This window comes from Amborella trichopoda, chromosome 5 (genome assembly GCF_054954075.1).
Source record: "Amborella trichopoda isolate Santa Cruz 75 chromosome 5, AtrichopodaSantaCruz75HAP2 v2.0, whole genome shotgun sequence".
NCBI lineage: Eukaryota > Viridiplantae > Streptophyta > Magnoliopsida > Amborellales > Amborellaceae > Amborella > Amborella trichopoda.
The window spans coordinates 28,673,718-28,695,374 of record NC_142340.1 but is presented as its reverse complement, the minus strand read 5'-3'; the positions used below and the strand labels follow the sequence as shown (position 1 = coordinate 28,695,374).

The 21,657-nt window shown below is 39.5% G+C and overlaps 1 protein-coding gene and 1 pseudogene across 1 annotated transcript in view; one reads left to right on the top strand and one right to left on the bottom strand.

The window, feature by feature from the left end:
• Positions 1-6,996: 6,996 nt before the first annotated feature.
• On the bottom strand, positions 6,997-8,839 carry LOC105420462 (ycf20-like protein pseudogene; annotated as a pseudogene).
• A 1,331-nt stretch (positions 8,840-10,170) lies between these two features.
• The window catches only part of LOC105420463 (DNA-(apurinic or apyrimidinic site) endonuclease-like), a 28,130-nt gene continuing 16,643 nt past the window's right edge, over positions 10,171-21,657 (top strand). The window contains exons 1-4 of the mRNA XM_011624129.1: positions 10,171-10,261; positions 11,930-11,961; positions 12,050-12,196; positions 13,269-13,477. Coding sequence (XP_011622431.1) covers positions 10,171-10,261; positions 11,930-11,961; positions 12,050-12,196; positions 13,269-13,477 — 479 coding nt within the window. The remainder of the gene's footprint in view (positions 10,262-11,929; positions 11,962-12,049; positions 12,197-13,268; positions 13,478-21,657) is intronic.

Here is a 21,657-nt window from a genome sequence, read left to right as displayed (position 1 = left end):
CCAGTAGAGACGCCAAGCTAGTTAGGTGCCTCGATATCGCCCTCTGGGTCGGGAGGACCTAGTGGCATGTGTCTCGGGTTTTAGGGGAACCCGGGACTTAAGATCATTATCTCGGGAACCTTGTTAGGAAACAAGGGCAGGTATACAACCGTACTCTCCTGTTTTTGCAATCACACACACACGGTTCATTTACAAGATAAGTGGGCCAAGGAACCCCAACTTGTCTTTTGGGCGAATGCGCATAGGCATGCACATTCAAAAAGAGAAGAAAAGGGTAAGAGAAGATGAAGAGAGAAGAAAGAGATAAAATAGAGGAATGGGAAAGAGAGGAACTTAACTGAGCGACTCGACTAACACAGTGGCTAGACCAGTAAGTGATTAACTTGGCGTGGTAGCAAGGTGGAGACAGTAACTCAGACCGGCATGACAACAATGCTACTAGACGATAGAGCCAACACTGACCAGCTTGACACAATGGCGAGCCTGTCGTGATAGTGAGATGGGCATAATAACTAAGACCAGTATGGCAGCATCACTGTTAGACGACAAGACTACCATGACAATGCTAATCTTAACCTCCCTTAGTCAAACGAGATGGGAAGAAGAAAGAAGAGAGGAAAGAAAGAGAGGGAAAAGGGAAAATAGAAGAAGAGAGAAGAAGAAAGAGAAAGAAGAGAAAGAAGGAAGAGAGAAGAGAGAGAGAGAGAAAGACAGAGAGAGAAAGAAGAGAAAGAAGAGAGAGAAGGGAGAAGGGAAATATGGACAGCGATGGGCTTTCGCCATCCATGGAAGGAGAGAGAAGATAAAGAAACATGGACGATGAGTCTCCGCCTTCCATGATAAGAGATAAAGAAGAGAGAGAAACATGGACGATGATGGGCTTCCATCGTCCATGACAAGAGGGAGAGGAGAGAGAAAACATAAATAGTGATGACTCTCTATCGTCCATGATAAGATGGAGAGGAGAGAGAAAATATAGACGATGATGAGCTTTTGTCGTCCATGATAAGATGGAGAGGAGAGAGAAAATACAAATGATGATGAACTTCTACTGCCCATGATAAGATATAGAGGAGAGAGAAAATACAGATGACGATGAACTTCCACCGTCTAAGATAAGATGGAGAGGAGAGAAAAAACACAGATGGCGATAAGCTTCCATCGTTCATGATAAGATGGAGAGGAGAGAGAAAATACAGATGACGATGAGCTTCCATTGTTTGTGACGGAAGAGAGAGAAGAGGAAAGAAAACACAAACGATGGTGAGCTTCTGCTGTCTGTGACAAAAGAGGGAAAAGAGATTAGAAAACATATATGGTGATGAGCTTCCGTCATCTATGATAGAAGAGAGAGAAGAGGAAAGAAAACACAAATGGCAATGAGCTTCCGTCGTTTGTGACAAAGATAGAGAAGAGAGAGAGGAACTTGGAAAGAACATGGACACCAAAAGGTTACGTCGTCCATGACATGAGGGAGAGGGACTTGGATAGAGGCCCGGCCCGCCACTCGGGTTAAGACCTGGCTCACTGTTCATGTTCTAGGAGACGAGAAAGGAAGAGAATGGCATGCGTGGCGATAAGTACCATCGTGCATGACTAAGGAGGAGAGAGAAAGAGATTTATGAGAAGATGAGAGAAAGAGATAAATAAGAAGAGGAGAGAGAAAGAGATAGATGAGAGGAGGAGAGAGATATAGATAGACGAGAAGAGGAGAGAAGAAGTGATAGACGAGAAGAGAGGTAAAAAGAGATAAACAAGAAAAGGAGAGAGAAAGAGAGATGAGAAGAGAAGAGAGAAAGAGATAGATGAGAGAGAAAGAGATGGATGAGAAGAGGAAAGAGAAAGAGATAGATGAGAAGAGGAGAGAGAAAGAGATAGACTAAAGGAGGAGAGAGAAAGAGATAGAAAAGGGAAGGAGAGACAAAGTTACCTTCACCAAAGAGTACCATACTTTTTCTGCTCTCTCCTCTCTCTCTCTTCAAGACATGCCTACAATTTCAATGTGAAAACTCTCAAATTTTATTCATTAGCATGGACAATCAGAGGTCCTTTGACAATTAGGTTTAGCATGTACTTATATAATTGGGGCAAAAACATGAGTGTATGCGCAAAATCTAACCTAAATTGATGATAATTACAATTTATTTGAATTAAAATAAAATCTAAAAATGAGTGTAAAATGATTGTTTTGCCCTTGTCAAATAATACATGAAATTTCAAAAAAGTCCTTATTACTGCCCTAAAACTTGTGTGATATTCCATGGATCATTCAGAGTTTCTCCAGCATCCATATGATCGAAAGATGATTGCTTTCTTGTCGAGCTCGATATGACCATCAATTTGATACCAACTTCGAACCACATATCGCGTTTTAGACCACGATCATGTGACTCGAAATTTGTATAGATCTTGAAAACTATCGATCGATAGTGTGCTTATTTCTTGATGTTTTTCTTTGGTTCTTCACTGAATTTCACTGAGCATGTCGTCACGATCACGTTGCAATGAACACAGCTTGATTTCGTGCCCAGACGAAGATTTCGTCGTCTTGGGTTTTTTGCCAGATCTAAAAATCTGGTGGCCAAGAACTGTAGCAATTTTGATGCCTTCATGTACGGAATCCAACCGTTCTTCGTACGCGGAGTTCAGACTAAACATAGCCTCGAAACTTACATACATAATGCAATTAGTTTCGCATCGATCGGGTATATAAGCACCGGGATATGGCCACTCAAGCGAGGCATGTTACTGTTGAATTTTCTGCAACTGTCTTCACGAATCGCCATCTTCTCTCTTGTGTTTCTCCATGCTCAAGTATCATCACGGTCTTGCCACATATCAAAACGCTCATCTTGATAAGACGAACACGCTCATCAAATTTGAACGCGATCTGACTCAAGACGAGTGAGATACGAGTCTTCGAAGTTGCTACTCGTGACTGTGCGAACCAGTCTCTTTTAATGGAGATTGGTGCAAGGAGGCCGCACGGGATAGCGTGTGGCCTACCCCTTTTTAATGTTTTACCCATAACTTTGTCATTAAATGTTCGATTAAGCCGAAACTTGACCTGTAGGAGTTTTCAACCATGCCAGATCCAATGGTGGTGGTCCAAGACGCACCAAAAATAGAGTTCTAGTTATGAGGTCTGTTTTAGGGTGCTAGAGGAAGATTTTTCTGAACTTGTTCCTTCGTCTGCACTACCTTAGACATGTCGGATTGCAACAAAACTTGGCAGGTGGCCTTTTGGAGTGCTTAGGAAGATTTTGACCTGTTCTGAGGAAATTATGAGATTGTCGAGAATTCCACTATATGTCAAGGCTTTATTAACCAGTTTCTCTTTTTATTCTGCATTGGGGACCCAAAGTGCTGAAAAATGTCTTCAAACAAGTATGTCTTTCAACTAGTCCTTCAGAGAGAAAGTAAAGAAAACTGAAGCGAAGGGCTAGTATGCCTTTCAACTAGTCCTTCATAATGTGAATGAATAAAGAGAAAATAAAGAGAGAAGGCTGGTTTGTTTTTCACCTAGATCCTTCAAATAAAAAGATAATAAAAGTAATAAGAAAGTTAAGAGAGAAGAGAGAGAGAGAATACACAGATGGTGGCTTAGCTGCCCTCTATGAAAAGAGAGAAAGAGAGAACAGAGGCGGTGGATTGGCTACCGTCCGTGAAAAGATAGAAGAGAGAAAGAGAGAACACAGACGGTGGCTTGGCTACCGTTTATGAAAAGAGAAACATGACCCAAGATTCAAACAAAAAACAAAACTTTTTTATTAAATAAAGAAGGGGTCTAGAGTTTGTTTCACCGTGTCCTTTACAAGAGCACCTCACGTGCTTATATAGAAAATTAATTCAAACATAGGTAGATGCCCAAAACTCAACCTCATTGTGAGAAAATAAGAATTAAATGAATTAAAGAAAATTAAGAAATTAGGGGAAAAATGACGATTTAACCCCTCACCCACATCTTGAAATTTCAATTAAGTCCCTATCATGGCTATATAACCTTTGCGATCTTTCAGGTTTGTTCGGAGTCCTTCGGGTCTTCATCCGGCCAAAATATTATTATTTTCTTGATCGGCTCAGAAAGACAATCGTTTTGATACTCATTTCAAGCCATGGATCAGACTTTTGGGCCACGATCACGAGATGTGAAATTCACGAGAAACGTGCGATCTTTGATTCAAGATCATGCCCATTTCTCAGTGTTTTTCTATGATTTCTTCGCTATAGCGTGACAAGCAAGCCATTATGCACATTTTGAACGCGGCTCGATTTGGATTTTGAACGACTGTTTTCCAAAGTTGGTTTTTTGGCCGGAGTTTGGTTTTCGATGGCCGAAAATTGCAGCAACTTCGAACTCATCGTGCGTTAAATCTAACCGTCCATCATGTGTGAGGCTTGGCTCAAATGAAGCCTCTAACCTCGTGCTCGTAATGGGTCTTGTTTCGGGCCAATCCATCGTACAAGTGTCATGATGTGGCCATTCGATCAAGGCGCGCTCCTATTGAAAAATCTGCAACCTTGCCTCGAATCGCAATCTTCTCTCTAGGCCATGACATGGGTCGTGCCACATATCGAAATGCTCGGGTCGACGAGACGAACATGCTTGCAAAATTTGAGCTTAATCTGACCAAGGACGAGAGAGATATGACCTTCGAAAGTTTAGCCTGAAACTCAAAAACGCAGTTTCTGTTAATGGAAAGCGGTTCACTGAGGGTGCACAGTAATAGTGTGAGAGCTACCCGTTTTGGGTATTTGGCCATAACTTGGTCCAAAAACAGTCGATCAAGCTGAAACTTGGTTCTTAAGGGTTTTCAGACGTTTCGAATCCATTGAAAATGGTCCCATTGTCATTTAATACTCTGGTGATAGGGTTGTAGTCATAAGATTCATTTTTAGGGCGCTAGAGGGCAATTTTCCAAAAAACTTTATTTGACTGCATTGCCTTAAACTTGTCATATCGTGAAGAAACTTGGCAGGTGCTCTTAGGAGACCCTTAGACATGCTCTTGAACCTTCATAGGCCATTCTGAGACATTGAAAAATTTCACTTCTAGATCAGAGCTTATTGTCCTACGGCTTCCGTGGTCCCCAGGTATTTTGGTACCTACGGGTCTAGGTCGTGAGCGGCTTTCTCCTTATTTTTATCGGGGATACAAGTGTTGAAAAATACCTTCAAAAAATGATAAAATTCGAAGATGCACCTTAATTAGATTGTTTAAAGTTGTAACCTCATAGAAACCACACCCCAAAGTTTTTGGTCCACATTAAGTAGGTCCATTTCTCACCCCTATTTATTTACAAAAGATTGCAAATTTCCCCAATATTTTCTTTAAAAAGAACATAAAATACCTGTTTCACTTTATTTCCAAATTAACCTACTCATGAGAAAGTCATTTAATGGAGAGCATCCATTGTGATATGCTATCTCTTGGGTTTTCTACAATTTTCTAACCCACATCCTCAATTGTTAGTGTTAATATGGGATGGTTAGAGGTGATGTTCCACCACTCGAGGTCCCTCAAATATTTTGATGGAATTTTGAGCTGATACATTCATGGCATGGAATGGTTTTGGGGGTGTCGGGAAATTGTAGGGTTTAAGAAAACCCAAAAAAAATATAAGTCACTTTTCCAGTTATTACCAATAGGTATATTATATTCCTTGAGAAAAGATATAGGGAATTATAGCTTCACAAAGAGTATGACCCTTAATAGAGCAAAATGGCGGTCTAGAATTTATTTAGCCAGCTCCAATTAATTGAAAGGCTTTGAGAATGATGAGGTACTTTACATTCCCATTTGGGTACTCTACTGCTTTTCAACACCACCATAAGGCTTGGGATGTTGTTATTCCAGTCCTTTTACGATTAGCTCTTTGAATGAGAGAGGTCAAGGGTTAAAAATTTTGAAATTTGAAAATAAGAGCCAAATAAGGTGACCTGGTTCTTCTTGTTTGGATAGATTCTTCTTGCTAAAGTCTTTTAATAGAAAATTCAATGACTTTCTCCAGTGAAATGAAGTCGCAATTTGCTGCTCTCAATGTATAAGGAACTAAAATGGCATCATGATAATTGGGTGGGGCAGGCAACAAGCCTATTAGTTGGGTTGGGTCAGGCATGAGCTAGGGGTCACAGCCAACCAAGTTTGATGACTTTGTAAAGTGAAGGAAGTCACAAATTTGCCAAATAAATGCAAGGACCTCAGATAGAAATATGCCATGCATTTTTTTTATTTTTTGTCAAATGCATGTAAGGAACTGTTGGGATAAAGCTCAAGTGACAATGATGATGATGATGAATGTAAGGAACTCGAATAAAAACATGTTATACATGAGAGGGTTGGCCATCCAGTCGGCCATGCTCATGATAACCTGATGTTTGTGGAGGATTAGGCTTGGGCCGTGGGTCATGGTATGGCTATCCAAATTCTTATTCTTATGTTATTATGAATTTTAAAAAAACAAAAAAGTACTATCTAATCTCCCACCCAACCCCATTAACAGTGCTGGACCTAACACAAGAGAAGAGCTAAGCTTGGGAAGGACCCTCTTGGCTGGTTGAGCTCGAGTCTGGCCTGGGTCGTGGCTACCCTTTAACTGTTAACTGCTAAGCAAGAATGAGAGAGAGAGAGAGAGAGAAGAGAAAGAGGAAATAATGGAGATTGTAGAGGAAGGAATAAATGTTAAGAATGTAAGAATGAGAGAATGAGAGAAAGAACAGGAGAAAGAGTTAAGAGAGAAGAGACAGAACGTAACCAGGGGATAATATAAGCTGGGAAGGGCTTCTGAGAAGAGGAAAATGATCAAATTTATTTGAAGGGTTTCATCACATCCAAGGACAGGGCCAAAAGTTTTCATTATACAAAATGAATCTTGGGTAAGGCAAAACAATGCATAAAAGAGTCTAGATAGGAACTGAAGACTGCTTTTCTCTAGCTCCCAAGTTTAAAGGCATCTACAAAAATCCCTAAGAAAACACTTGCCTTCCAATAATTTATCATCCCACCAAATACTCAAGCCTCCCAATGGATATGGGCAAAGGTCTGTAGTACATGAGTATGCCAATGCTCTCAATGGCAGCCACCACAACACCACCAACCAAGACGTCCCAATCTCCTGTTTGCCCTAATATTGTTGCATTCGCAGTGGCAGTGAAGAAACCTAAAAGCAATAGAAGTACTTTCATTGGAAAGTTCCTCCTTGCCCCATTTAGCTTTTCCAAAAGTTGCCTACTACCCCCAATAATTATCCAACCTAATCGGGTCCTACCTAGCTGTCCTGGTGTGTCATCCCACACATCAAGCCTTTCATTTCCATCACTGTCAGGAGCCCCTTCGGTCTCCAACGCAAAGGCTATTCTCCAACCATCTCTACTCGGTCTATAGCAATGAAGGAAACAAACCCAATAATATCAATTAAATCAAAACACACATATTTGCACTTATCTTAGTTCTAGTTTCCCTTACGACTTCCATATCCTACAAAATCCAGACCTTGCCAATATTTAAAAGCCTGGGCTTGGGTATCGAATTGCCAGGGTCCCGAGCCCTAGTCAAAAGAAGACTTCGTCAGGTCAGGCTGCATGGCTTAGTCTCAAATAACAAATACATAAACTACCACTGGCTTGGATCAGACTCGATCGATTTTTAGGGTTAGTCATCCAGAACTAACACCCTATCAGGTATGAGTGACTCGAGAGTCCGAGCCCAAGTCAGCAACTTGTATCACTGCTATGTGTGTTTGTGCGCACGCGAGAGAGAGACAGAGAGGGGTAAGAATGCCAATGTATAGATACAGTTGCAAGCAAGAGACACATCAATATAGTTTCATACTTCAATAAAAAGAAGAAGTACACAACACAAATGGGAGACAATCACGCACATAAAAACCCATGAATGGATGTGCCCAAACACAAACACAACCCTCGTGCGTGTACACTCCCACAGAGGTGAGCTTGCAACAGAAAGGGTGAGCAAGTAAATAACATTCCCCATCTGGTTTTGACTGGTTCCAAATGCCTTTTTTTTATTGTGAAAGTTTGAAATGCATTATGCATCCAAATTTATTCAAGCATGGTATGGAAGTGTCCTACAGCAGCTAATAACTTGAAGTCATCGGATCTTTATTTTCAAACTTAAGAAACCATCACTGAGGGTATAACCCTTAATGGAGCAGAATGGCGGAACAGGATTTATGTAGTCGACTCCAATTAGTTGAGAAAAGGCTATGATGATGATGATCAACAAGGCCATCAGAGTCTTTTTATTGAACCAAACAGTCGAAAAAGAAGTAGATCTCAATACCAGAAAATAATTATCCTCTCAAACCTGTAAACTCACGTATTCAGGCTAATCCAAACAATACATTCAATGTAATTTCAAGGTCTTCAATCGGGCAGAATTGATCACACCCAGTGATTCAGTGTTTGAGGCTTTTGATCATCATTTTGTGAATAGATAAGAATGGATAGGCCCATAGGCACATTTATGTGGATGAAATATAGAACAAAGATTGTCCCCTTGGAGGATTATGGTTTATTCAGCAATCTGTCTGCTGCATCATTTTGGCAGCATAAACTTTTACTCAACCATTCATTATCCAATTAAATGATGACGATGATGGCAGCAAAGACTTTTACCAAACTTTAAAGATTAGTTACAAAAGGAGATTTACCTCTTACAAGACACAGATGCTAGAGTTTGACTAAGCCTCGTGGCAGGCATTCTAGAAATTAGTTTGAGAAAGTTCCAGCTCTGTCTGATGCAATAAATTGGGAGAGGTGCATCACATGGCTTTTCAAAGACACCATTCTCAACTATGTGTAATTGAATGCAAGCCATTTGATGCAATAATCCAATTTACGAAGCTGAAAAACAAGGAATAATCCACGGTTTTCAAAGTGGGATCGTCACCCTACCCACAAGGTTCACTTAACTATGGTTTAGACAACTTTTAATTAGGACTTCTAATTACTGGCAAGTCTAGGTCTCACAATGATAAAGTAAATAATTTTGCATGTGGATGGTATTTGTATGAAACTTTTCTATTGTTCCAAAATTTATAAAAGATCTCTTCTTTTTAAAGTGAAAAGGTCAAGAGACAAGTATATTAAGTTGCACCCAAAAGTGCAGTCAAATGTAGACACGTGGAGAGGGAGGGAGGGAGAGTTTGCATGTTGATGGTAAGGGAGGGAGGGAGGGTTTTGTGTGTAGATGAAATTTGTAAAAAATTTGAGAGACGAGGATATTGTGCTGCACCCATAAGTGCGGTCAAATGGGAGGGAGGGAGGGAGTAAAGAGAAGATAAATGGGTCAAAGGTGGGAAGAGGCTGAACAAATGGAATGTTGGCTACCGCTCTATATTGCATGGATATGGTACTTGTATCAGTGTCACACATAAGTCTAGGGTGTGAGATCCATACTACCATGAAAAAGAGGATTTGACAACATGGCTATATGATGGAGACAACCAAAGCCAACAATATCGCGTTTCATGATGAGTAACAATAAATAATCAGACATTACCTGGCTGAATCCTAGGATACTTTCACAGTTCCACAAATATATTCGAAGTTCATGTATATTTATTGAAACAAACAAGAAGATCAAGTCTCCAGAATGATGTGGTGAATTACAGTAAACAAAAAGAACCAAGAAGAATTGTTGTCAGTGCGAGTGTAGATATGTGTCCAACACAGGCAAGACACTCAACTACAAGAATCCACGTAACATAATTTGCACCCAAGTTAGTAGTGTTCTAGAGAGTAAAGCAACTCATTGGACTCCCTCCAAACATGTAAATATAATACTAATCTCAAGTAGCATATATTTCGAGCTTCTTTGAAAGTATTAACATTCTTCTCTATAGAAGGGCATTCGTCGAAATCTCGTCTGATGACATTCAAGGAATCACCCTCGACTGCCAAATGATTTATGGATGACTCAGATGCCCCCTTAGCACTCATAGTGAGGCTTTAACCACAATTTTCATCACCTCTCCTTGACCGGAAAGGCCTGAGAAAGTGATACAGACCTCACCTAAGGCGTCCCAAACAATCCCTCCACTAAATGTATGGTCGTCCATAAACTATTGGCCTATTTATTTTATTACACTCAAAGGACTGCCCTTGAAGTTGTCCTTGAGAACCCCTATGGAAAGAGAACCAAAAAGCATGGAGTCTGCTCTCTGTGGTGTGAAGCTATGGTCCACATATAACAACTATGGTATCACCCTTGAAATTTTTGTTGACCCAAGCTCAAGAGGTAATGGTGACCATAAATGCTTGGAAAATAAACAATAATGAGTCCTCTGTTTCCTCTACTTCTCATCAAGAAATATTTTATGACCTCACTGTGCCAAATGAGCTAATCATAAGAAAGAAAGCCTAGAAATAAAACTCCCCCAGTTTTAAAAGCTCAGTAAACTCTTTACCTCACGCTTTAAGAAATCCCCTCAGGTGACAGATCACTTCAGTATCCCTCCATGAATAACATTTTTGTACTGAGGCATTGGATTCAAGATTCCCTCAAATAACATTTTGTACTGAGGCATTGGGTTTAAGATTGCATGCTCACTTATAGAAAATCTTCCACTTTCAAAAAAATAAAAGTTATAGACAATCTACATGATAGCATAGGTTGTAGTCCCTGCCTCACAGTATTATATTTAGTGCATTAATGTGATATTAATATGCATATTTTCACTGATAAAAATATTTAGAAGTTTCTCATCATGTGTGTTTGCTCCATATTCTTGATCCAACACAGCAGTTTGGTGCATATTTGAGAAGTTAACTTCGTATTAGATAAAAGGGAAATGTCAGTTTTGTTAATTGAGCTATGATTAAGAAGCTACATTGCGTCAGCTATATATTAGAATGTAGTCAGCTACTATTTGGCAGGAGGACAACTACTTATTATGCTCTGGTGTGTATTTATTATTATATTAAGAATAAAGGACTTCGACCTAGAACAACGCTATTAAGGATGGGTGACTTGATTCAAGTGGAAGGCTCTAAAAGGGGCTAGGGGAAGGACTAATAGGACATGCTTGAAAGTAGCGAGAAAAGTTGTGGGGAATTATAATCTAATTGAGGATATAGCCATTGACAAAGCGGAATGGTGGAATATGATTCATGTAGCTCGCCCCAAATAGTTGAAATTTTGATGATGATAATAATGATGATGATGATTAAGAACAAAGGATTAATCCCTTAGAGTATACTACGGATCAAAGCCATAAACAAAATAGCTCCGACAGACAATAAGATATAAATACAACATAAAATCAGAGAAATACTGAAAATTGATATGTATAACAGTACATCATGTATTTTCAACACCTTCCCTCAAACTGACGTGGAAGTGGTAATTATTAATAATTTTCTCACTAGATGATCATGTTCTATCTGAGTAATACCATGGGTAAACATGTTGGCAATTTGATAAGTGTGAGGAAAGAGGAACACTGCTAGTTCGTCTCTTTAAAATGAAATGACAATCAAAAACCCAATGTACTTTATTTGATCATGACGGGAGGAAATTCTGATAGCATGATGTGATCCCTAATAGAAAATAGCTATGTTTTATATATGTCTTACTTATTTAAAGAATCTTTGCTAGTCTCTTTAGAATGAAATGGCAATCAAAAGCCCGATTTACTTTAATTGATCATAACACACGAATGGAGGAAATCCTAATAGCATGATGTGATCCCCAATAGAAACTAGCTTTGTTTCATATACGTCTTACTTATGTAAAGAATCTTTGCCTAATGTTATGCATTTTACATTTTCTTTAGTAATTTCATCTCTGCCTTTTCTATGTTTTCCTTTTTGTATGTTCCATCAATTTTTCTTTCAAGTTTTTGTGATATCCTGGCTTATTCAAGTGAATTGTATTATTAACTTGTTTTCTAAACTTTACTTATAGATCTCATTGACTTTCTATTAGTTTTGGAATATGTTTGGGGACCAATTTGTTTCTTTCTACAAGAATAATCTCATGGAAGATTGATTCTCACCAGTATAGCGGTTGCAAGAATTGATGTAGGTGTTGATTCGTGCTATCTCAAGTCCTCCTTTTAGAAATTATCGTGTGTGGTTGTCTCTTGCTAATACCAAGTATGGTGGAACTACTTTATTTATAAAAAAAACCTATTTCAACCAAAGAAGGTGTCCTTTTCTCATGAACATTCAGGTAAATATGACCATTGATAAGAATAATCAAATAAGAATTTGATTTATGCATATATGATCGTCTAAAAGTAAGATAGAGGGAGACATGGAGGGAGGGGAACATGTCATTACCAAATCTGCGATGCTCAGGTGGTTGGGACGTGCAGCTCCATTTGCCTATGAGCCTTAAAAACCATTATTTTTTAGAACTTCATCATCATTAGGTGGCCAATTATTTGGACAACAATGTCCCTATCTACAATGCTTTATTGTTGAATCAATAAAACCCAAGAAATTGGAATAACTGATCAAAATCACCTGCTCAACCTGTCCAAAGATTTATTTTATTTTTTAAATTTTTAAAATTTTTGTTCAACAAATTAACTTGAACCTTATATTTTCATTGGATTGCCAATGTGATCTGCCTAGCATGAATCCATGCACATGAATATAGACTTTTCCATTTCTCCTTGGACACATGTTAACTTCTTGTGCACCTTCCAAAATAATGGGACATTTGCCCAATTGCTTTTAGATTGCATCCTGCTCATTTTTGCACTTCATATAATCAATTACTTACATCTTTCTCATCTGATTTTTATGCTTCTATTCTGTTATTCACTTTTCTATCTCTATTGCATATGTCCTCTAATACAGTTGTTCAATTAGGCATGGTTACTGTTGTATAGTCAGATTTTATTGAAGATCCGAAGCACAAAATACCGAAGTATTTACAAACGCCAAAATAATAACCTCTTGATTGTTGATCAACGCAATAACAAACCCTAAGGAATTACCCTCCTTTGTGCTTCTTCATTCCTCTCACGATATATTCAATAAAATCTAGCTTCCTCTTTCAAACTTCCCTATATCAACATCAATGACTTTCGATATATTTGTTGTGAAGGCCTGCATTAGAGTTGGCTATTAGATGTTTTCCTGCTTCTCTGGTTTCTTCTATTTTATAGTAGTTAGTTTATTTCATGTTATATAAGAACCATCGCTTCAATACATTTATCTTTCAATTGTGATCCTGTAATTGCGATTTGATATTTGATTTTGCATCATCATCTGAACTGTGATGATGATATTAGAAAGTTTGTGATTCAAAGAATGAATCAGATGGCCAAGTTATATTGGCTAAGTTTGACTATTTTTGCTTTCTGAATGCATATGTTCCTAATGGCTGGAAAGACGATGATTCCTCTTTCAAACGCAGACGTAAATGGGATAAAAGAAAGCTGGAGTTTGTTTGTCATTCTTCAGACAAGCCATTGATTTGGTGTAGGGATCAAAATGTGAGGTAGTTTATTTTTATTTATTTGGCTAAGTATCCAAATGTGAGGTAGCCGTGACCATTTTGAAATACTTCATTTATATTATTAAAAAATAAATATATAGCTTTTATTTTTCTCTCTTCTCAAGATCCATTTTGCCAAATTGTTCCTATTTCTTTATTTAGTGGTTTAAGATGGAATATATCTCTTGTGGTCACGACCACGCTCCCTGACCCCTGCCAAAGGGCGACATAGCGTGGGATCACGACCGGAGGTCGCGAATGTCACTCAGGTGGGAGTGGCTCAACACATAAAACACATAATTGAGAGCAAACCACGAAAGAAAACTAGTATAAATCTATTCATCAGCAAATATCAATCCAAAAGCTACAACCATTTCCTTCATTCATTATCAAAAGTCCTTACAATTTCTTCGAGGCACTACTAGCCCAAAAAACCCAAAAAGAAGTAGACATCATATTGCTCTAAACCACGAAAACATATTGTGAAGGTCTTCGAAAAAAGGCTTCTCAAAACTTCGTAATCCCGGGCTTCAAACCCCCAAACTACCACCCGCCTTCACTCTACAATTATGAAAATAAGATGGAATGAGTTAAAAGCCCAGTAAGCAGATCTACATCATTGCATTCCATCTAGCATGATAGTGATAACAATATGCAATGCACATATATACGTATATATACACATGTATCAAATGAAGTCCCTCAACATGCTTTTCAACACTCTAACAGTAATGTGATAAAGCCAATTCAATATATAATGCATAAGTCACAATCACTTTACTTAAAGCAGAGAAATAAGGACACAAATCATAGATACAGTTAAAATTTCATGCTGAAAGCTTAAATAAGATAGGCAAACAAATCTAATTATTCTTGAAGTAGAAGCCACATCGGTCAATCTAGCCAATCCTGAACTTGGGACTTCTACCCTCACTCCGAGAGGTGGACAATGACAAGTGGGTAAATCCACTTCCTAATGTCATCACTCATGCACACAATCCCTTGCGCGCTTTGGGGTTTTGATAGGCAGTGGCCTTGCAAGACACAACCCTCTCCTAATGCCCTTTTAGCGAGAGAGCGTTACACTACCATTAAGTGACCCAATGCGTAGTGCCTACATAGATTTGGGGGGGCAACCCTCCCAACTACTCACATCCTGAGTCTCGTCCTATCATGGGGAGTCAGGGGAAGATCGCAGTTGCTGACACCATCATTCACACAGTAGGTACCCTTCCCAACAGACAGCTGCCAGCACCATCATTGCCTATTCACATAACACATAAGCATCGCAGCTACCGGTACCATCATTCATATAGTAGGTACCCTTACCAACAGGTAACTGCCAGCACCATCATTCACACAGTAGGTGCATATTCACATATCACATAAATAGCAAGATACCATCATTCACACAGTAGGTATCCATTCACATATCACATAAATAGCATGATACCATCATTCACACAATATGTATCCATTCACATATCACATAATAGCAATATCACATTTTGGCAGTGGCACATCACACTTTAGCAGTATCACAATGACAGAATCGTAGTAATAGTAACATTATTTCAGTTAAGCCTTACCGTTCAATTTCCTGCCATTAAGTGCAATGACATGCGCTTACCATTAGGGTCGTAACCTTTGGACCATTTGAAGTTTGAAGATGGTTTCAAAACCAATTTTGTACAAAACATACCTATCCCTTAAATGGGAGTGGTTTGAAGCCAATTAGACTCTGTTTGACCTCTTCAAGGTTCAAAGAGGTGAGGGTTAACTAGCTGCACCCAGCTGTGTATAGTGGACAGCGACGTACCCTGCTTCATATCACTATAACTTTCAAATCGTGAGGCATTGTGATGGTTTCAAAATAAAAGTTTAAGCCAAGACATATACATTTCTAACAAAGCAAATTTCAAAGCATTTGGACTCCGTTTAGTGGTTCAAAGACTTGTGCCAAACAAGCTGATTGTTCTGAATTTTATCAACACTACCTACATTAACATACCTTCATAAAATGAAGTATAACATTCATTCTAAAAATAATTTCAAAATAGTTTCTACATGCACGTTTTAGCCCGTTCAAAGGTCTTTCAAATGGCTATCGTTTGGCCGAAAGTGAACTTCGTTTGGTTAGTCAAAATCCGTGACCACAGTGGTACTAGTGAAAATCCAGGAAAAAATTCAATAATGACATATCTTCTCATTTTGAAATATAACTTCATTTTGGTGAAGAATTTCAGTAGATAGAAAAATAAATATTTTACTAGACTCGTATATCTTCCTAATGGCAATAATTTGAGGTCAATCGGACCCCATTTGGCTGTTTGAAAGTCTCTTTCATGAACACACATGTTCCTGGAATTTCACAGTGGCATATAGCATATCTCAATAACATGATAACAACCATTCAATCAGAACGCACACTCATAATGCACACACATGTTCCATGGCATTCATTCATGGTGAAGAACATGATAACAACCATTCACTCAGAATGCACACACATAACATGCATTTCTCACATAATCTAAGAATCATACATTCATTCTTAGCGTCCACTTTCATTATAGAACAAATCCCCCATATTTTAATGAAAAAAGCATAAGGATTTTCTACATCATAGTACACTTTCCTTGCTTATTTCACTTGCATAAATTCCCATGCATCCATACGACTACCATGCAATGGTGATGGATCCACTTACTTGAAAAACAATGATGCCTACTCCAGTCCTCTTGCGACAACTCTCACCTACCTAACAATGGCTGCCCTCCAACAGTCACCTCTTCCAACCTTGTGTTTTAGAGAGAGAAATGAAGTAAGGATGAGTGGCGTGGGTTAGATAAGAGGCTTAAGTACTCTTGAGGGTGGGGTGGCTTCCCATGTGGCGCAAAAGACTGCAAAATCTGGACAAGTGGCACTCAAACATCATGCATCTAATAAGTGGCACCTTCAACTCATGCATATCAAAAACCCAGCTGGCGCTGGCACAAAACCCAGCTGGCGCTGGCGCTCAACCCAGCCGGTGCTGGCACTCACCCAGTCGGTGCTGGCACTCACCCAGGGGGCGCTAGTACTCAACCCATCCGACACTGGCACTTAACCCAGCCGGTGCTGCCCACACTCAACCGGCGCTGCCCACACTCAGCTGGCACTACACACAACCCAGCCGGCGCTAGTCTCTACACAACCACTGCTGGGTTCTCTACTCAGCCAAGAAAAGTTTAAGTCATCACATCATCCCCCCTAAAAAAATATTTTGTCCTCGAAATCGTTAATCGAACAAATGGGGGTACAAGGCCTGGATTTCATCTTCTCGCTCCCACGTTGATTCTTCCTTAGAATGATACTGCCATAACACCTGGACTAGAGGAATTTCTTTGTTGTGTAATATCTGAATTCTTCGATCTAGTATTTCAATAGGATGTTCTATATAAGTTAAATCCTCTCTGATCGGGATTGGCTCATACTTCAAAACATGGGTCGGATCGAGCTGATACATTTTCGATAACGACACATGAAACACATTATAGATGTTTGCCAACTTGGGTGGTAGGGCTAATCGATATGCCACGACTCCAATCCTCTCTAAAATCTCAAAGAGTCCAATGAATCGTAGCCTTGGTTTCCCCTTCTTGTTAAATCTCATTATGCCCTTAGCTGGTGATATCTTCAAAAAGACCCGATCACCCACTATAAATTCAAGTTCCCTCCTCTGATTGTCGGCATAATTCTTCTGCAGACTTTGAGCTATTCAAAGTCTTTCCCCAATCAAAGTGATCTTTTTTGAGGTCATTTGAACAATCTCTGGCCCAAACAGTCTTCTCTCACCGACTTCATCCCAAAATATGGATGATCTGTACTTCCTCCCATACAATGCCTCGAACGGTGTCATATGAATACTGGTCTAGTAGCTGTTGTTATAAGCAAATTCTATCAGAGGCAGATGATTATCTCAGTTTCCCTTGAAATCTATAATAGAGGCCCTCAACATATCTTCTAAGGTCTGAATGGTCCCTTCCGATTGTCCATCAGTCTGAGGATGGAAAGCAGTACTAAAAGTGAGTTTGGTCCCCATGGTAGACTGCATGCTGTTTCAAAACCTTGAAGTAAATCTGGAGTCTCTGTCGAACACAATACTAATAGGCACCCCATGCAGTGTTACTATCTCCTTGATGTATAGTTGGACCAACTTATCCATGGTTTAAGTAGTACGAACCAACAAGAAATGAGCGTCTTTAGTGAGTCGGTCCACAATGACCCAAATACCACCGTGCCCCAAACTTGATCTAGGCTGACCAGTCATGAAATCCATCGTTAGGTGCTCCTACTTCCATTCTGGCATAGGTAAGGGTTGTAACTGCCCTACAGGTTTCTAATGTTCAGCCTTCACATGCTGACAGGTCAAGCACTTGGAAACAAATTGTGCTACTTCTTTCTTCATATTATTCCACCAAAAGACTCTTTTTAGATCCCGATACATTTTTGTGCTCCCTGGATGCATTGTGTAACGGGAATGATTTGCCTTTTCTAAAATAGCCCTTTTTATTTTCTCATCGTCAGGGACACAAACTCGACCTTTAAACCTTAACGTATCATCACTACCTAGAGCAAAATCCTCCTTACCTTTCGACTTCATTTCCTCAAAAAATTTCATGAATCGAGGATCCTCCTTTTATGCTTCTCAGCTTTGCTGAAAGAGATGGGGCTTTATTCTCATACATGAAATTATTCCATTCATATCATCAAAGGGCAGAGTTGGGTGTCATTCTACTACATCTTCTAATAGCTTCATCTCTCGGACCATCATGTGAGCCATTGGCACCACGGGCTTTTTACTCAAGGTATATGCCACAATATTGGTCTTACTCGAGTGATAATTGATGGTACAATCATAATCATTGAGCAAGTCCATCCATCTTCTTTGTCTCATGTTCAATTCTTTCTCATAAAACAAGTACTTGAGGCTCTTATGGTTGGTGAACACCTTAAATTGAGTTCCATACAAATAATGTCTCCAAATGTTTAGGGCAAAAACTACAGCTGCCAATTCCAAATCATGAGTGGGATAGTTCTGCTCATATGACTTTAACTGTCGTTATAACCTTTCCCCTTTGCATTAACACATCTAAGCCCTTTATGGGAGGCATCAGTATAGACTACAAAATCTTCATTTCCCTCAGGCAAGGTTAATATTGGGGCTGTAGTTAATCTTTTCTTCAATTCTTGAAAACTTCTCTCGTAGTTATCAGACCACATAAACTTGACTTCTTTTTGGATTAGGCGGGTTAAGGGAAGTGCTATCTTTGAAAACCCTTCTACAAAACGTCTATAATAACTAGCCAGACCTAAGAAACTGTGAACTTCTGATAAATTTGTTGGTCTTTCCCACTTAAGTACAACCTCAATCTTACAAGGATCAAATGCAACCCCTTCTTTGGAAACAATGTGCCCGAGGAAAGCCACACTTGAAAGCCAGAACTCACTCTTATTAAGCTTAGCATACAATTTTTCCATCCTTATAGTCTAGAGGACCACTCTTATATGTTGCTCATGATCTGTCTGATTCTTATAATACACCAAAATATCATCTATGAAGACCACCACAAAGTCATCCAGATAGGGTCTAAAAACTCAGTTCATTAGATCCATAAAGACAATCAAGGCGTTTGTTAACCCAAAAGGCATGACTAAGAACTCGTAGTGGCCATAACGAGTCTTGAACGCAATCTTGGAAATATCCTCTTCCTTAACATGCAATTGGTGATACTTAGACCGAAGGTCAATTTTTTAAAATACTTAGGTCCCTTGCAGTTGGTCAAATAAATCATCAATTCTGGGTAACAAGTATTTATTCTTTACTGTAACATGATTCAACTATCTATAATCAATGCATAACCTCAAAGACCCATCTTTCTTTTTCACAAATAGAATCGGTGCGCCCCACGGTGACACACTGGATCGGATGAACCCCTTATCCAATAATTCATGTAATTGCTCCTTCAACTCTTTTAACTCAACTGAAGCCATCCTTTATGGGGCTTTAAAAATAGGAGTAGTACCATGTGCCACCTCTACTTCCAATTCAATCTCTCTAAGTAGGGGCAGAGAAGTTAACTATTCAGCGAAGACCTCTGGATATTCTCTCACCACTGGTATCTCTTCCAATTTAGACTGAACACCCCGCTTTTCTACTACATAAGCCAAGTATCCAACACATCTTTTGGCCAACAAGAGAGAGGCCCCAATGGCTGAGATGATATGCAGAGGAGCAATATTCACAATGCCCTTAAAATGCAGTTTAGGTTGACCGGGGCATTTAAAAGTTACAATCTTATTGAAACAATTCACTTTAGCATAGTGGGTAGACAACCAATCCATACCCAAAATAATATCAAACTCTTGAATATCTAAAAGTATCAAATCTATAGGAAACAAATTCCCTTCAATCACAATCCCACACTATTAATACATTATATCAGTTTCTATAGATTCTCCCATAGGCGTACATACTACCAGAGTCCAAACAAGTTGTACAGGCTTAACATTCAAGTGACATGTAAAGTGTGGTGCAACAAATGAGTGGGATGATCCAGGATCAATTAAAACTTTTGCCTCAATTCCACACACAGAAAGCGTACCTCAAATCACATAGGTTGACGCCTTGGCCTTTTCCTCGGTCAGAGCGAACACCCGCCCTTGAATCCTTGGTCTGTCATCTGATCCTTTGACGGGGCAGTCTTTTATTAAATGGCTTGGTTTGCCTGATCAAAAGCAGGTCGTTATCTTTTTAAAGCACTCGGCTACCATATGATTTCCCAAACCACCGTGAGGGTAGGCTGGACCTCGGTTGCCCCTCACATTACTTTGAACAATTCCCGGGATCCTGACACCACCTTGATTGTTTCTCCCCTTCAGCTCTCTCTTGAAGGGAGTCGTGCCTTCTTCTTAAAATTCCCAAACTGAGAGACACCCAACCTTTCGTCTCTCTTTGCTCGAAATTTGTCATCATCTCTCTCCATTTTTAGAGTCAGGTCCACCAGCGAGGCAAAAGTCTTAAGGCTAACTGCAATAATCCTTCTCCTTATATCGTGTTGAAAGCCCCTCTCAAATTTACTAGCCTTTCGTGCCTCAAAACTAATAATATGTGGCGCATATCTAGAGAGTTCAGCAAACTTCGTTGCATATTGCTCAATGGACATATTCCCCTGTTGCAGCTCTATGAGTTCCACCTCTTTCCTTTCCCTTACTGAGTCAGGGAAGTATTTATCATAAAAGAATTCTAGAAAATTCTCCCAAGTAATCACAACTTCTGACCCTTCCCGCGACTATTTTACTGAGCTCCACCAATGCTCAGCTTCTCCTTCGAGCATAAAAGTACCCAGCCTAACTTTTTGCTCATCAGTACAATTTAGAACCTCAAAAATCTTTTCTACCTGCCATCTCCATCTTTCAGCCTTCTCTACTCCCCCATGCTCTACAAAGTTTTGAGGTGCCATCCTCTTAAACCTTTTTGTCAAATCATTGTCACTCATATCAGAGGCGGGGGTAGACGGGGCCGGTACAACGTCTCTCATTGCTTGGGTCAGCGCCCAAAGCTCTGACGGTAAGGCCTCGATGTTACTATTACTTGAACTCGCGTTGTTGGTACGAGTCCTTGGCATCTCCAACCTAAAACATAAACACCCAGTTACTAGCCTATCAAAGAACCTAAAGATACTCCCAACACTCCCTAGGCCAAGAATCCTATCTTGACAGCTTTGATACCATAACTGTCACGACCCCACTCCCTGACCCCTGCCGGAGGGCGACAAAGTGCGGGATCACGACCGGAGGTCGTGAACGTCACTCAAGTAGGAGTGGCTCAACGCATAAAAACACGAAATCGAGAGCAAACCATGAAAGAAAACTAGAATAAATTCATTCATCAACAAATATCAATCCAAAAGGTACAACCATTTCCTTCATTCCTTATCAAAAGTCCTTACAATTTCTTCAAGGTGCTACTGGCCCAAAATACACAAAAAGAAGTACACATCATATTGCTGAAACCACCAAAATATATTGTGAAGGTCTTCTGAAAAAAGGCTTCTCAAAACTTCTTAATCTTGGGCTTCAAACCCCCAAACGGCCACCCACCTTCACTCTAAAGTTATGAAAATAAGATGGAATGAGTT